The sequence below is a fragment of the Carettochelys insculpta genome, chromosome 6 (genome assembly GCF_033958435.1).
Source record: "Carettochelys insculpta isolate YL-2023 chromosome 6, ASM3395843v1, whole genome shotgun sequence".
In the NCBI taxonomy this organism is placed as follows: domain Eukaryota; kingdom Metazoa; phylum Chordata; order Testudines; family Carettochelyidae; genus Carettochelys; species Carettochelys insculpta.
The window spans coordinates 68,541,568-68,559,519 of NC_134142.1; the positions used below are offsets into that span (position 1 = coordinate 68,541,568).

A 17,952-nucleotide genomic window follows, 5' to 3' on the forward strand; every position below is an offset into this window, starting at 1 on the left:
CGCATACATTTCAAATATAATATGCTCGTTCTAGTCCGTCCCATGCAGATTTAACGTCTCTTTGCTTTTACCACGAAGAAGTTCTTCTTTCAGAAAAAAAGTATCATACAACTGAAGAGATGGAAAGAGTTATTTACATAAAAATAATAAATTCTATGTTTTAAATCAGTTAATTTTGTGTTCCTCTCATCTAGGTTTCTTGTCACATATCGTGTTCCTCATTTATGTATTACCAGGTGGAGAGGCGAGCTTTCAGCCATAGAGGGATGGAATAAAAATCATCTGATAAAAGCTTTTGCTAAGGGAGAAAGGCTGAGCAGTTGATAGATTACATGTTTCATGCTATTCAAGTGAGATAACAAGGGAAGACTGCTATAAAAGCTGTATTTGAGAAGTTATCTTTTTTTTGTTGTAGTTTTTGTTTTGTGGGTTTTTCTCCCTGCCCAGTTGCCATTTACTGTCCATGCAGCTCTTCTTATATGAAATGACAAGTAGATATTTCACTGCTTTCCATTTCAGGAGAAAATGTTGCTTGTTAATTAAGATGACATAGGACTACAACTACAGTACTACCTTTTGTTCTGAAGTTGCTCACACAAGGGACAAAGAGTGAAAGAAATCTGACAAGTAGAGCCACTTGTAGGAAGGCTGTTCAGTTTAACCCAACCAAGCAAGCACTGTGTGCTTATTGAAGTTAGGGTTGCTGCAGCCAGCTCAGGTGCATAAACTGCCTTCAGCTTTCTAAAAGATCTATTTTAACCTCAGGAGTTATATTTTGATAGATCAGTTTCCTTCATCAGTTGTTTTCATTTTTGACTTTTAAAGAACAATGCTGGATTTGCTCGTGTTCTTGATTATGACATTTACTTATTTAAACATGCAAATGCATGTTCTGAAACAAATTATATATAAATATAATGAATCTGTATGAAAAACTGTCATTGGGAAATAGAGCTAATAAAATAACACAGAGAGCTTCTCACATTTAAACGTGAGTCACTAATGTAGAACTGCATTACAGGTACTACCATTGTTTTCTAGCAGTCCCCTTTATGCAGCTTGTGTGGATTAATTCCTTTGCCGTGCAACAAGGAATCACACCCATAATCACATGCTCCATTTCATTACCCATGAATTATCTTGCAGTCTTTACCCACTGTTGACTGAATGCCCAATGATCGTGAAACCAGCCTGTGTATTTATCTCTGCCTTATATTTGGCTCTAAGGGTCTTCAAACAAGCCAGCTTCACTTGCAAGTCAATTACATGTGTTGCTGTACACATTTATCATACTTATCCTAGAGTTCTAAAACCTCCTGGTTTTGTTTTGTTGTGTTTTTTATTTAGGATATTGAAGTCTGTAGTGTCCAAGTGCAGGTTTGCAGAAGATATAGTCCTCAGAGCTGCATTCTTCCTGTAGTAACTTCATGTGCAAATTTGATGTTGTCAAATATAGGAGTTAAAGAATACCATTAATATGTACTATTAAATATAGCATGCGGCAATTCAGTTCCCTTCTTCTTTCTTCTGTTTTCCTAGGTGGGATCGGCAGGGTTGTTAATGGTGCCTTTATGGTGTTGAAAGGTCATCGGTCAATCGTGAACCAGGTCCGGTTTAATCCCCATACCTACATGATTTGCTCATCGGGTGTTGAAAAGATTATAAAGGTAAGAGAACAGGGGTTTCACAGTAGGGACTATGTTTTAATGTGTCTGTCTGTCTTGTGGACACTTTCTTATTCATCATTCCCTGCTCTTCCCCTCCCAGTTGCAATTACATTCCTGTGGCAGCAATAGAAATCACATACTTGGAGAAGTAACATTAGGAAAATGTCTCTGCAGTGCTTGGAGGTGTCTGTGTATATACACATGTTCCTAATGATACAAGTTGTCTCTTTTTGCCTTTTTAATAGCAGATTATTTTTAGTTACGTATGGGCTGTTGCTGCATTAGCCCCCCCTTTTGGAGGGGCTGTGGTAATGTGGCACTTTGGGATATACTAATGAGGATCTGCCTTGAATATTCCCATTTGGTTTTGGGAATAAGGGTCTTTGGAAATCATGGGTCCGTTTTGAAAGGCCCCCTGGTTGCATGGGTGGCGTGCACTTCTAAACCAGCAGTTTCAAAATGCACAAGGCTGCTATTGTGCTAATGAGGTGCTTTGCGTTCATGGCCATGCTTCATTAGCATATCCTGAAGTGTCATGTTACCATAGCCTCTCCAAAAGGAGGGGCTGGTGTGGCCACAGCCATAGTGTTTTATTAAAGATTGAAAATTCTACTTTTGCCAGTCTGAACCCTTTTTGAATTTCAAATGGTGTGGGGGTGGGCATAGGATCTGATCTGATCTGAATTGGGTAGATTTGAATCTTCCCCTATGGTTTGATTCCCAGTTGACATGGAGGAAAAGGAACCTATTTTCCCAGTTCATTTTGAGCATAGCTAAAGTCTCATGAGATTTTTGTCCCAAACTTGCAGAAGTGTAATATAATCAGTTGATCTCATATAATTTCTGACATTTTGGTATGAAATCTCATGGGAGCATCCTGGAGGATTTCAGTATAACGGAGCCTTAGCCTATCCCTGACCCAAGCATTGCCTCCTGGTACCTTTAACATTTTCAGAAAGTAAGACACTGCATGGAATGCAGAGTTATAGCCTATTTTGCTATCAAGTACTTACTCTTGGAGGCATAAGGTAATTTGATGTAGGCTCCTGAGTCGTCCTAGATGTTTGTACTACACCTGCCACTGTGCATGCTGCTACAATGGAAATAAATAATAGGTTTCACTGTTCCTGTTGACAGACCAAATTTCTAACTAAGAAAACTGACCCTGCCTTGAGCCATTTGCTGAATGTATTGTAAGGTTCTTGAGAGTATGTGGCCGTAATTGAGGTTGTCTTAGTATAAGGAAATGCTGCTAGTCCATTACAAATTGATTGACCTTTACCCCTTGCCAAGGAATTTTTTAATAATCTGCAACTTAAGAATGAGATATGGCCCAAATCCTTGGCAGTCTGGCCCAATGCCCACCTGCATCATTCACATTCTAGCTGCTACCAGCTATTAGGATCTTATCCTAGTTCCTCTTCTTTGTGTCTTCCATTGACGCTTTAGTTTGCACCTCCCCCTCTTCTCTTCTTTTCAGTTTAATCTATAGTGTGTGTGTGTGTGTGAGAGAGAGAGAGAGAGAGAAAACAAAAAGGGTGATGCACCAGCTATTTTCTGAGTAGGGATTTTGACAAAGTATGTTGTATAGTCTTAGAAGCTTCTTGACTTTCAGTTACTAACCAACTGCCTGTTTCTATTTAAATACAGTTCTGCCAGAGGAATGTTTGGCTTAGTGAGCTTTAATTCTTGCAGTCTAAAGTCTCATTTGGATTTTGGATATATGGACCCTTTCCCCTATGAATCCTTCCTGACTGACTGTGCTTAGTCTGTTGGGTTAATTTGGGCATAAACACATCCCGTGTTGCTTTTGTGTACTCCTTTCCCCCCCCCCCCCCCCGCTTTGTCTAACGATCAGAAGGGTTTGTTCAGTTGTCCATGTGTCGGTTGTGTAACTCTTTTGAAGGCCATGCTGCTCTAGTGCTTCCTTTAGGAGAATTTCTTTTGTTGGTGTATATGATGGAGCTTGCTTATCTGCTTTGAAACAACTGAAGTTGGAAACCAATGAGGAAAAAAGTTTAATGAAGTCCAGGCAGCTGCACACATGTAAGTGGCAGAACTCTTGTCTTTTAGCTGTTGTTCATCATCAGTCTGGATCAGCTAATTATGTTCCTCATTTAGGGGCCAGCATGTTTGAGTTCAAGCCTGTTGCCAGCGTGTGAGCTCATTTCCAGTTCTGAGATCTGTACTGCAGGTGCAGGTTACTAACTTATCAGAATTACTGTCTTACATAGCAGCAGTTATCAGACTCATATGCAAAGGAATTTCCCATCAAGAAAAGCAGGTAGGTTACCCGGTGCTAGCTGCTTCTCTTGGTTTCCAGCTCCTGTTAAGTGTCTACACTCTTAATTTCAAGGAAGAGCCCAGTGGCCAATAAAAGAAGATACCTGTAAGAAGGCAAAAGTCAGTTTAGCTACATCTGCTAATGGCCCACGCTGTGTCTTTGGATGAGAAGATGCAGCAACTACCAGACAGAAGCCAGCCAGTCCATCCAGGGAGGAAAAGGGGGTGGAAAAAAGGATCAAGGGGCAGAATTGCATGTGGAGGAAGGTGACAGCCAGAACAGATAGATGGAAAAGATGAGATGAAGAACAACAGGAAATGGCTTTTTATTCCATTAAAAATATACACCCTTTCCTAATGTAGCCTTTTTCATGTAAGCAGCTGCTGTAGCTGGCCCAGGTGATTATTGCAGGTGAGAGGGGAGATGCACAGCTGACTTCTGGAGCTAGTTTTCTAATCGCCTTCCTAGAAGCTCTCCTCTTTCCTTCACTGCCACTTGAAAAGATCTTTTTTTTTTTTTTAAATAAAGAAATACAGACAAGCTTTCAGCTATTGACTAGTGTTCCAATTTCTCATCGGTAGAAGGTTTTGTACTGAGTTAAAAATGTGGATACAAGCAATTTTTGCCTGGGTTTTAATTTTCAGACCAGCTTGCCTAAATTTAGCACTTATTAAGTAAGGCACTGCTAGCACCAACATCTAGGTATAATACAGACACGCTGTTTGAAATTCCCACACAGTTCTGCCAACACACTTGCTATTTTAGTGCCAGGTCTCAAATGAAGGCCAAATTACTCTCTGGCTTAACGCTAATAAAATCCTGGGGTGACTTGGCCCTTTAAGTTTTAAAATGAACTCACATGACTGTATTTTATTGGACTGGACTTTTGATTTTCACCTAATATGGAAACATGGCATTTAAGAATCATTCAGTTCACATCTGGTTAATTAGGTGGGTGTGCATGCTGCGTGCATGATGGTTGGAAGCTTTTCCCTTTGTGTCTGTCAGGCTGGCTGTGGAGATACCTGGTGTGGCATCTTCATGGTGTGGTATGTAGTACATTGCTACTCTGCTGCCCTTTCAGTTCCTCCTTACTGTGTCTTTGGAATTTCTTTGTGCTGTGGCTTTAGTGTTAGTGTTCTGTAGTTGTAGTAGCTTGATGGCTAGTTTTAGGGGGTCTTTGCCCTGCTTCACGTTCCCCTGACAAGGGCATGCCATGGTCTCAGGGTTTAAGTCCTATGAGAACTGCAAGAAACCTGTGCCCAAGGGCAATCCACAGTTTTCATGCCTCAGCTGCCTGAAAGAGTGTCATCAAACTACTCTCTGTTACTGGTAAGTGCCCTGTTTGCAAGAGCTTCAGGTGTAGGACAAAAGGCCTAACACTCCTGCTAATGGAGGCAGTGCTTTGCCTTCCTCTGTAGCACAAGCAGCAGCGAAACTCCGTGCAGGAAGCCTTGGTGCTGAGGAAGGCTGCCATGAGGGAGTACTGGCATTACTTCTCATCTCACTAGGTGAGTTTGAGCATCCTGCACTGTTCTTACTCCACAGTACTGCGCAAGAAAAAGAAAACAAAGGCCTGTCCCCTGCCAGGCATTCCCAGAAGGGCAATGCAGGACATGCCCCAAGTCAGGGCAGCAGATTATGGCACCATCAACTCGAGACCCACCATAGGGCTCGTTAAGTGTGGTGCTGGTGGACTCACCCAGGAGGAGCTGGAGGAACAGTTAAATCTCCCATACACATCTGATGCTTTCGAGGCTGCCAGGGATCTTATCACCATGATGGGGCACTGCCTGGTGAGATAGGTGAGGGCAGTGATGTCAACTCCTGCACAAGCATCACTCCTATGCAAACCTCTGCACCAGCATCCTGTTGAGGTGGGCAGGTTACGGGGAGCTGAGAGCAGTCCGCATGGTCTGCCAGGTGTTTCAGATTCAGCTGCCGGGCCAGCTTGTCTCAATACTAACAGATAACGCTGCAGTGATTTTCATATAAACAGACAGGGTAGTGCTCACTCCCCCTACTTATGTCAAGAAGCCCTCCAGCTGTGAGACTTCCTCATATCTCACCACATCTGTCTACCAGGGGCACAAAACAGCCTAGTGGACCACCTCAGTAGTTCATTTAACACCTACAGATGGTCACTCAGAACAAATATCTCCCTTTCTGTCTTCTACAGGAGAGATTGCCACATAGACCTGTTCGCAACAAGGCGCAACAGGAAGTGCCACCTCTTCTGCTTCTTCAGATTCACCACTGGGGTCCACAGTAGACTTGTTTCACCTCTCTTGACCGAGCCACCTCCTTTACGCTTTCCTGACCTTCCTCCTCCTACACAGGGTACTTCTCAAAGTCCAGCAGGACAAGACATTGCTCATTCTAGTCATTTCAGCATGGCCCAGGCAACTGTGGTTCACCATGTTGCTGAACCTGTCAGTGGACCCTTGCTAGTTCAACCTCTGCTCCTAAACCTCATTACCTAGCACCATGGCTGCCTGCAATACCCAACTTGGAGTCTTTCCGCCTCATGGCATGGGACCACTGAGGTTAATTCTGCTTGAGCTATAGTGCTCAGACTTGGCCCAGGAAATGCTCATCAGTAGTCATAAACCCTCCATTTGAGGAATATATATGGAGAAATGGGAGCATTATTTGGGCCCACCAACGTGGTATCCCCCTGTGGCAAGCACTCATTGCCACTTGGCTATCTCCTGCACCTAAAACAAAAGTCCTTCCTTTTTATCCATCAGACTCCTCCTGGCAGCCACATGAGTGTTTCACCCAGGGTGGGGACAAATCTTTTTTTTTGGGAACCCCATGGTTGGGTGGTTCCCTAAGGGCCAGGATATGATGTACCCCCAGGTAAAAGATCCTGTCCTGCAATGGGACCTGAATCTAGTCCTCACAAAGCTCATGGGATGCTCTTTTGAGACCTTCTTTACCTGCCCCTTATCCTACCTCTCTTGGAAAATAGCCTCCTGGTGGCCATAACTGCAGCCAGACAGGTCTCTGAGCTCATACCTCAGACCTACCATTATACAGTTTTCTATAAAGATAAGGTGCAACTGTCCCCTCATCCTGCCTAAGGTGGTCTCACATTTTCCTTATGAATTAGGACATCTTTTTGCCACTTTTCTTCCCAAAACTACACACCAACAATAGGGGGAGGACACTGGATGTCACATGCACCCTTGAATTCTACACAGAGTGCACAAAACCATTCTGCAGAGTCGCACAACTCTTTATTGCCATAGCAGAGAGAATGAGGGGCCTCTCCATCTTACCAAACACCTATCACTGTGGATCATGTCTGGTATCAGGATCTGCTACGACCTGGTCAAGGTCCCAGCTCCAACCTTGACACCTCACTCCACGAGGGTGCAGGCATCAATGGGTGGTGGTCTTTGCACAAGTCGCTATCCAGGACATACGTATGGCAGCCACATGGTTGTCCATTCACATCTTCATGTATCACTGTGCCATCAGCCCACAGGCACAAGATGATGCTGCCTTTGGCAGAACGGTCTGCAGTCACCAACCAGGTGGACGCTGACCCCTTCTTTAGGGAAACTGTTGACAAATGACATTGGCATACATACGAGCAATTCTTCACAGAAGAAAAGACAGCTATTAGAGCCCTGCAAATCTGCAGATACCCATAGGTATCCACATATGGGGATGTGGACATAGATATCTGCAGCTCGTTTTTTGTGGATACAGATGTGAATGCATCTATACACATCTATAACTCTGCACGTTTGCGGATATCCGATTTATGTCTGTGGGTATCTGCATCCATGGATCATTTATTCAGCTATAGGTACAATTTTTGTAAATGTGGGCTCTAATGATTGCCTGCATCTCATAACTGTTGTTCAAGATGCTTTGCTTTTGTTCGTTCCAAATCTTGCACGCTTCTATCAAAATGCTTAGGCAAGAAGGAACTGAAGGGGTGGCAGGGTGGCAGCATCCAATATACTGTGCCATGAAGGCACCTCTTCAGGGGGCTTCACAGCCAACCTGACAGGTACCACTAAAGGAAAACTTTCCAGCAATTGCACGCCTGGCACATGCACACACATTGGAATGGACATGACCTATACATCTTGAACAGTTGAGAGGTAGGTGACCACCTTGTGTAGCTTGCTGTCTGTCCAGGGGCAGGCTTCTGAAGGGAGGACATGGTTTTCAAGAGTATAGGAGTTAAGCTACTGGTTTCATAGCTGCCCTTTGCAGTTTTATTCAGCTTAATACCTTTCCTACAAACTGAATTGCAAAAATCCTTTACAGTTAAATAATTGAAAGAAATTGTCTGACGCTGGAAGATGCAGATGACACTCCTACCAGCACCTGTGAAACTCAGGAAAAGTCCATGGAGTATGTCTGTACAGCTGTTCAGGGAATGCTGGGAGTACAGAGAAAATGTCCATCAGACATGAACTAAAGCAAGTTCAAGGAGGATTTTAAGAAAGAAGGCCATTTTGCATTAAATCCTTAAATGAATAGGAACTTTGTAGTTTGAAGGTTGAGTGATGCTGTTCCACTTGTTAGAAAATTACTGGTGTATCAAATATAGGGAAATTGTTTCACCCTTGTTTCTATGGTGACAAGCCAACGTCTGTGTGGCTATCTGCTGCTGCTTGGTAGGATAATCTGATGTAGTCAGGTGACTCTGTTTTCACTGACATTGAAAGAAGTTATGTTTTTAGGTAATTTTGATTTGGTGCACAAAAGTGTGTGCAGCACCTAATGGGGAGAGGTCATAATCCAGGGAAATCCAAGTCTGAGATACTTGGAGCTGCATTTCTCTTAGTGTGAATAACAAAGGGCAGCTCATACCTTTTATAAGTCGCACTCTGGTGCTTGACATGATGATCTAAGCATCTTTGCCTCTAACCAAGCAGATAATTCTGTACTCAATACCTTTTGCCACCCCTAGTTTTAAAACCAAAATTTGGGACAACTGGGAGTAATGCTTATCTTCTTTCCTCTTTCTGCTGTCAGATTAATTATTTTAAGGATTAGTCCTGTGGCACTTTAGAGACTAAGAAATGTATTTAAGTCATGCACTTTTGTGCATAAAGCCCCACCTCATCAGATGAAAATGGAAAGGAAAAACAGAATCCAGGGTTTACATAGCAGGGAACCAGGGAGGGGTTCTATATTTTCCTCTCCATTTTTCAGCTGATGAAATGGGTTTTTCCTACAGATGCTCATGATCTAATATGTTAGTCTAAGGAGTGACAGGACTGCTTGTTGTTTTTGTGAAGCTATAAACTAACATGGCTACCCCTCTGTGACTATTTCAAAGATTACCTGCCAAGCTTGTTATCTTCATTTGTTCTGCATCCCTCTGTATATGGTAGTCACCCAGACAGAACGGGCAAAAGGCCAAATCATTTAGTTTTTGAAGAAAGCCAGCTCTCACACACACAGAGAAACTTGGCCCCAAATGCTCCCAAACCAGAAAGGACTCCTCCGAAGACATTTCCATGTGACTGGGCTAGATCAGGGTTTTGTGGGTTCCCTTACTCCCCATGCTTGGGACTTAATTCCCATTCTTTAGAATCAGGCATTTTGGGGGTGGGATGGGAGGGAGAAATTGAAAAGTCCCTCTAATTCAAAGCTTTAGGGCTGTTTCATGACTGCATAGACTTCTGGGCTCAGGCTGGAGTCCTGGCTCTAGAAGGTCCTGGATCCCTGGCTCTCGCCCAACCCTAGAAGTCTACACAGCAGTGAAACAGTGCCACAGCCCAAGCTGTGCAAACCCACATCAGCTAGCATGGGTGAACTGCCGGGCTTTTTGTTGTGAAGAGGTAGCCACGGTCTCCCTACTCCCAGTTCTAGTGGTCCTTGGCTGTTAGGAAGAGCATCTGTGGGATGGAGCATGCTCATTGCTCTGTGTAGAATGGTGCATGAGGAGCACATGAACCACCAGCTGGGGAAGGTTAGTCCAAAACTTCGCCCTCTGGGTCCAAGGCCCCACCCCTTCCACTTGTCCTCTTCCCCATCCCCCACTGGAAATGGCTCAAGACTATTTCTTTCCTATTACTTTTCCAAAAATAAAGCCTGAGGCAGCCACTGAGCATGGGAATTTACACCCCAAGCAACTAGTTTGGCAAAGCTAAGGGACTGAAAAATTGGGTCTTCATAATGGGAAGCAGTGGGCAGCCCTGCATATAGGTGATGGTACTAGCCCTGCCTTCTATACGTGTGTGTGTATATGTGTATATATATAAGTGATTAATATCAGATTTACATTAATCACGAATGAGGTGATAGTAGTTTGCATCAGAGTCCAGATTAATGCTTTAGTTTTGTTTCTCCATCTGGAAATGAAGTGAGGGGATCTAAGTACTGCATTAATGTATCTCTAGATCCCTACAGAGATGTGGTATTCTATTGTTTGATCAAGAAAACATCCAGAGGCACTTGTCTGTGCTCTGGTAGGTTAGCCAGTAGTGTTGACATTGACTCAATTTCTCACCGACCCTGCCTAGCTTCCCTGCAATAGTAGCATAAATAAATATGAAAACATTCTTACTTCCCTCTTTTTCATGGGAAAGCAAAGCTGGGGATCTTTTTGATTAGATCTGTTGCAGTCCCTTGACCTCAAGGGATGGGGAATTCAATTTCTTACATAACTTTTAAGTTCATGACAGTTTAGCAGATGTACTAATGATAGCCAGCTTTTTACCTGCATTTATTCAGCTTCCTGGTCACTGAGCAGATATAAATATGCAACTGGATGAAATGTCACTTGCACATCATCATTACAAGTGATCCTGGTTTCCTGGGAAACAAGTGTCTTCATTATTGCTTTGACAGTATGGTAGGCAACAAACTATTTTTACCCATAATGAGTAAGCAACACTATTTGTACAAAAATAGAACACTGGCTTTCTTTTTCCCCCCACAAGAAATAATATAGTCTGAAGTTCTGAAACTATTGGGGATTTCTGATGTGAGCTTCCAAAGTCAAGGAAGGAATTTAAAAAGAAATCTGGAATGGTGGTGTAAAAGGAACAATTTTCCAACTATTACAAATTATTGTTTGGGAGGTGGGGGAGAGTTGTGTAAGAAACATAATATTTTGTATCTGAACCTTTGTATTGCTGTAGCATTTGATATGCTTTTAAATAGTGTGTGAGTGTACATATATTTGTAATGTATTCTTCTCTTTTGCAGATCTGGAGTCCTTACAAGCAGCCTGACTGCACAGGAGATCTGGATGGTAGAATTGAGGATGATTCACGTTGCCTCTACACTCATGAGGAATACATCAGTCTTGTGCTGAACAGTGGCAGTGGCCTGTCCCATGATTATGCCAACCAGTCTGTCCAAGAGGATCCACGAATGATGGCATTCTTTGACTCTCTCGTGCGCCGTGAAATTGAAGGCTGGAGTTCTGACTCGGACAGTGACCTTAGTGAAAGCACTATCTTACAGCTCCATGCTGGAGTAAGTGAACGCTCAGGGTACAGCGAATCAGAATCTTCTGCCTCTCTACATCATTCCCCACCACAAATGGCAGAAGAATCAGATGAAGCAGCCTATAACTTAGGGAACTTAAGATCAACAGAATCCCCACCAGTGAGAGAAGATGTGGCTTCTCGTCAACAGAGGCTGTCTGCACTTAGAAGATATCAGGATAAGCGTCTCCTGGCTCTTTCCAATGAGTCTGATTCTGATGAGAATACGTGTGAGGCAGAACTGGACACGGACCTCTTCCCACGTCCAAGGTCCCCAAGTCCTGAGGAGAATGATTCTAGCAGTTCCAGCAGTAGTAGCAGCACAGATGATGAAGAGGAATTGAATGAACGACGTGCATCAACACGTCAGCGCAATGCATTGAGACGACGACAGAAAATGCAAAGGGAAGAGAGGACTAGTACAAATCCAGAAAATGTGAGCACCTACATAGGTGAGGATATCTATGATTACCCACAGATCAAAGTAGATGATCTTTCTTCTTCTCCAGCTTCTTCACCGGGAAGAAGTTCTTCTAATATGGAGGTCCTCAAAGAAAGGGCCTCTCCTTGCTCAGATAGCGAATCAGTAGAGAGAAAGATTTATAAAGCTTATAAATGGCTTCAGTATTCTTACATATCCTATTCAACTGGTAAAGATGGTGAATCTTCTCATGAAGACAGGGAGAATGATGAGGGGAGGCCAGGAACTAGTGGAAGACATGGTACAGCACCTTCATTAAATAAGGAAGATGCTTGTAACTTGAGTTTATTAGTTCCTCAAGGTGTCCAAGATATTTCTACTGAAAGTTACAACAAAGAAACTTTAAAGGAGTATAGTATGGTAGAAAACTCTAGTAATGGTCAAGATCACGAACGTGACAATCAGCGCCGAATGGAAGATCAAGAAAGCACATCCCAAGACACCAGCAGTGTGTCTGTAGAACATTCTTTTGAGACTAAAAAGCTCAATGGAAAAGCCATCTGCAAAGGGCTAAGTAGTCGCACCGAAGAGCCATGCACTCAAACTGCAGGACTGCTAGAACAGAAGAACAGCCAGAACTGTCAGCCAGCATCAAGCCACCACTCATTGGCTATTTCCAAAGACTCTCTAGCTGCTGCTGGCATCTGTAGTGGATCTGGTAGTTACTTCAGAAACCAGACTGACAATGAGGCCAGGAACCTTGAGATGTCCTGTGTGAATCACAATAATGGCCACTTACATCCTTGCCCTTCTTACTTCAACAATGGACAGAGATTTGGAGAACAGGAGACTATGACCCAAGGACTACAATCACACTTAAATGCTGATAATGGGAACCTTGTACAGACAGGTGTGACCTTGCACAAAGACTGTTGTCTGTCTGAAATGGACTCCAACAGTTACAATGTGGGCATGAAAGAGGATATCGGCAACTTGCACCTGACAGACAGTGAGAGCTCTCAAGCTCTTGGAGGACTGAAAAGGCACAGAGCAGAGCTTGAAGACACAGATTCAGAGAATTCTTCATCAGAAAAGAAGTTAAAAACATGATAAATGAAAACATCTGTTTAGCACATACTCTGGTGTGTGTGCTCATGCGCTCGTTTAATAAACAAACAGGAAGTATTAAAGGCACCTAGAGCCTGGGTCTAAATTGTTGCATTTCTGACTCTCCATTCCATTCTTCAGTGGGTCTGTTTTAGATTGCCTATGGCTCATGCTATATAAAAATCCAATCAGCTCTCTCATACTGAGACTGAGTATATAGTGTACCCATTCAAGGCTCTGTTAAAGTAAATCCTTATTAAGACGGTTGACTTATTCTTGTGTGAACGTGTGTTGTTTGTTCAGCCAGCCACCTAGTACGACTGGTGTAAATGTAATTATTCTGCTGAAAAGAAGTTTTTGCATATTGATAGCTGTTATACATTACAGGCTTTTCAGTCTCCTGAGGAAGTTTGTTGAATTGGACCACGCTGATGGTGTTGTGCAGTGTATTCTTTAAAGAAAATGGGAGCAAATGGGAAAAGGCCCTCTGGCCCCGTTTTCTACATCAGAAAGTAAGGAAGTGTCAGATGTTTTGAAAATATTCTCCCTGTTCATGTATGCGGAGATCTCTCGTAAAGCACTTAAGTTGATACACTTCAGTGAAGTAATTTTCATACGAATACAAAGGATTAGGAAAGAAGCCTCATTCCAAGATTAACTTAAGCTGTTCCTAGGGTACCTTTCACGTCATAAAAAAAAAATTTGATACAGTGGCATTCGTGCTGAAATATTGATAGTTGGTGTTAGAAGTGTGAATTGATGTAGACCCAACTTCAGTCACAGGCTAATCAAATATGACACAGAGATGTATCCTTGAATACTGGCCTATTTTGGTTCATTGTCATTGGAAAGTGACCCTGAATGTGGGGATGCATAACAAGCACATTACCTTCTGTGTGCGTGGTTACAGAAGGCAATCCGTCAGAGAATGAAGATGATTATTGTACATTAGATGGAGGGAAGTATGTATAATGCATCTGATACAGCTTTTCGAGCCTTGTCTATTTTGCTGTTCATTTGTATCAAAATTGGTCTTACTCATCACAGTAGGGAGTTTGTGCAAATAGGAAGCCATGGTTTGGTTTTTACCTCTGCCATGCTGCATTGCTGGAATGGCAACTGGACCTGTGGATTCCAGCCTAAGTGTTTTGTGTGTCTGAATTACTAGGGCAATTGCTCCTAAATGTGGCTTCACTGAAATGTAGGACATGTCTGGTGTCAGAGAGGGGTGGCTTTATGGTTTGTCACCGTGAAGCTTGTATGTCATCCTGGAACTGTGGTTAATGTTGGATGGGCCCTGTGTCTACTAGTGTTTGTAATCCAACAGCTCTGGCACTCTAGGTGTATTAGGGCAGTGTTACTACTGCCCACACAATTAGATGAGAGGATCTAGGGAAGATAGAGAAAACAAAGGAAGTAAACATTTATTTTTTGTTTCTCATAGTATTGATTTTAAAAAAGTTTGTGCTGAATCTAGTAGTTGCTAGAAAGGCTAGCAAAGGCTGCCTGACATTCAAGACTGGGGAACTCTGCTTGGTAAGACAGTTTTGCAATACCGTTCTGTTCAGCTCTTGGTTTAGCATTGGTTTCAAAACAACTGCGTCACAGATGCACTGTATTTCAGGGACAGGTGAAATGCCCTGGGGGGGTGGGGGGAAAGAAAAGAAAACGAAAGACTTAGAGAGCTTCAGGAAGGATAATGAAAGGAAAGAAGAGAGAGGGAAGGAAAAGAATGTGCTACTTTTGTGAGAACTGAAAATCTTAGATGAAGTAGGAGGTGAGAGTGATTATGTGCCATAGATGATTTCCTTTCTCTCTCCTGGTCAGCATTTCTAAGGAAAAACTCAGATGGTGTGTGAGTCAATACTGAATGAGCATGTAAGAGGGTTAGGGTAAAATTGTTTTGAAAACAAGTGTAAGTAGCAACAGGAACTTTTAATATTTTGCTATTTGACCAGTGAGGGAAAAAAATTCTGTAGAAGTGGGACTCAGATTGCTGTAATCGAGATGGCTCCTAGAGTGTCTTTGTTTGTACTTTAAAAAAGAAAAATGTTGTAAATCTTGGTTTTATAAGCCCAAATCTGAAGGTTACAAAAGCAAAAATCTATCTTTTAAAGTTGATTAAATTGGAAACTTTTTTATCCTTTTCTAGTCACTTTTTTTCCCTGCTCCTGTGTAAGTGCTATGAAATACCTGGAATTCCTGACCAAATACTCAGCTGAAAAGTATTACAGTGAGCAAGGTTTTTTCTCTGAATGCTTAGTGTGTTGTCATACTGTAAACACAAGAAAAGATCCCCAGAACTCGGAGCTCAGCTCTGTCTTATGACTTCAGGCAATGGGGGATTCCTGTGGCTTCCCAAGAAGGATAAAATTTCATACCAGGAAACTGTATCTCCTGGCCAAAGAACTTTTGGAATCTATCCAGCTCCTCTCTGCTATGTATGGACATTAACAAATAAAACCCTGTGTCAGAGGCTTGCCCTCGTCTTAAAGCATCCATTGGTGGCTGCATCCCTGACCGCTGCCCTGAACCCCTAAAATTTAGTGCTGTTCTGTGTATATGAGACCTGTTGAAAAGCATTTTTTCCTATTTTAATATAAAGTGGAAAATCTTTATGAAAATGTAACTTTAAAACCCTTTGATCTAAAGATTTTTCATCCCTTCCATTTGGCTGTACTGGTGTTCTTTGGAGATAAAAGGTGTTATGTCGATAGTTTTTTGCCTTGTTAGCAACTACTGCCTTTCACCATTGCTGTTCATTTAGCTGCATTTTGTCTTCTCAAAACTTTCTAGTTGGCTGGGAGAGAGGAATCCTCCCTTCTTCCCTCCCCGTGCTAGGAGGAATCCCTACCTCCTGCCTCTCATCTATGAATCTACAGGTTATAGTTCCCATCTTCAGATTTCCCCTTTCACCACTTTAGTAAGCAAACCTAGTTGTCAAACTAACAAAAAGGAAAGTACCAATGAAGTGTCGCTTTTTGTAAGGCCATGTCTACCAACTTTGGTTGATGCAAACTACGTGGACATAAACCTGCTGCTGTTAGTACATCACATCTGCATATGTGGCTTCTTGCATCACCGCTGTGCTTATTTACCACGGAGTGCTTTTGTCAATGTACAGTATCATGTATTATGGGTAGGTATCCCAGTGCGCAGTTGACTACCATATAGTGCACTGTGTTTTTGAGAGGTTTTGGTGAGGCTGGGTAGGGCAGAACAAGTTGCGTAGGAGTGACTGGGAGCAAGGCATCAACTTCCCAGCATGCAGCTTTCTCCGTTCCCCTAATGTCATCCATCTTTTGTCTTTTTCATGTATTTTTTTTTTTAAAACCCTTGAACTCCCCGCACCACCCCCACCCCCACGCTACGTCGGACAAAAGCATGGAATCTGCACAGTTCTGCGATAGGTTGGAGTGATGCAGGCACAGGACTCGTGGTCTTCTAGTATTTACAGTCAGAAGAAGAACCAAATCAGATGATTTTCTGGAGGAGAGACTGTTGTGGGATATAGCCAAATTGAATTCATGTTGGTTAGTGGCATTCACAGAGTGGCTGTTGATGGTGAGGTGCTGCTTATGGGCGTGAGCACTGACTGGGAATTGCATCATGATGTAGGTTTGGAACAACAAACAGTGGCTGCAGAAATGTCAGTTGTTCAAGGTTGTGTTCTTGGATCTATGTGCAGAGTTCACCCCGAGAGCTGCACTGACTGGAGAAATGAGTGGTGATTTCCACTGTGGAAATCAACAATTGGAAATCATCTTAAGCTGGAAAATCCACTGTGGGAACCATTATCATATGTGTGCGCCAGTGCAGGACTGTGACTCTTGGCAGTGGGGTACCTAAATTGTGATGGAATGATGCATGGCAAGTGTATCCTGGTCTGCTACCAGCCCGTCTTGCCCCAGGGTGCATCAATAGAAAGGACTATATTTTTAATGATTCTTCCAGTATGGGTGGATCACCAGGAATTCTTCAAAAATATTAATGGTGACTGGTCTGGGAGAATTGAAGAAGCTCTCACATTTAAGAGCACAGGACTGTTCAGAAAGCTGCAAGTAGGAGCTTTATTTCTCAGCCAACATATTACCATTGAGGATGTTGGAATGCTAAGTCATCCTGGGGAACACAGGTTATCCTTTGCTTCTCTGGCTCATGATGCTGAATGCCAGCCACCTTGATAGCATAAAGGAAAGTTTCGACTACCAGTGCGAGAAGTGCAGAATGACTGTTAAATGCTCCTTTGGTAGTGTGATGGGATTCCGACACAGTTGACTCACAAGATTGGATATTGGTGAAAACATTATCCCGATGGTTATAATAGTCTGCTGTGTCCTACATAATATCGGTGAAAGAGAGGAAGAAGTGTTTTCTGTGGCTGTGACAGGCAGACTCAAAAACTGTGAGAAGAGCTCAGCTCAAAGCTATATGGCTCAGGGATGCCCTGAAAGAGCTCTGTGACAGCGAGGCACAGTAGTGCATTGTGGTGGAGTTTGCTTTACCTGGCCCTGCAGTTTTGGGACCTGCTAAGAATTATGTGGCTCTGGGCGTATGAGCCGGGATAAATCATTGTCAGTGCACCTATTAATTTTGTGGTGCTTGCAATATCTTTGTGGTTATTAGTCTGTGTTGGTCACTGATCCTGAGTTGTCACACTCTTCAATAGCATATAAGTGGGTATTTTCAATACCACTGTGTGTTCTGGAACATATGTTGAGAACTCCTAATTCTCCAAAAAAAAAAAAAAAAAAAAAAAGAAACCACTACAAAAAAAATCTCTGCAAGCTAAAAGCAAATATATTGGTTAATGGAACAGACCTTATAGGAAAAAGACATTCATTTCAATTTTGGCTACACAAACAGCAACTGTCACTCTGCTAGGTCAGCATATGTGAAGGTCTCATTATCCTTTCTGTCCCCTGGTAAGGCATAGTATGGGTAGGAATGCTGTCCCTGAAAACACTTGGAACGCTGGGGGAAAGGGGCCCAGCAGGATAC

The 17,952-nt window shown here is 42.7% G+C and overlaps 1 protein-coding gene across 1 annotated transcript in view; it reads left to right on the plus strand.

The window, feature by feature from the left end:
• Positions 1-17,714, plus strand: part of DCAF5 (DDB1 and CUL4 associated factor 5) — a 94,779-nt gene extending 77,065 nt beyond the window's left edge. Inside the window, exons 8-9 of the mRNA XM_074997189.1 lie at positions 1,540-1,667; positions 11,140-17,714. Coding sequence (XP_074853290.1) covers positions 1,540-1,667; positions 11,140-12,954 — 1,943 coding nt within the window. The 3' untranslated portion in view covers positions 12,955-17,714. The remainder of the gene's footprint in view (positions 1-1,539; positions 1,668-11,139) is intronic.
• Positions 17,715-17,952: the final 238 nt, after the last annotated feature.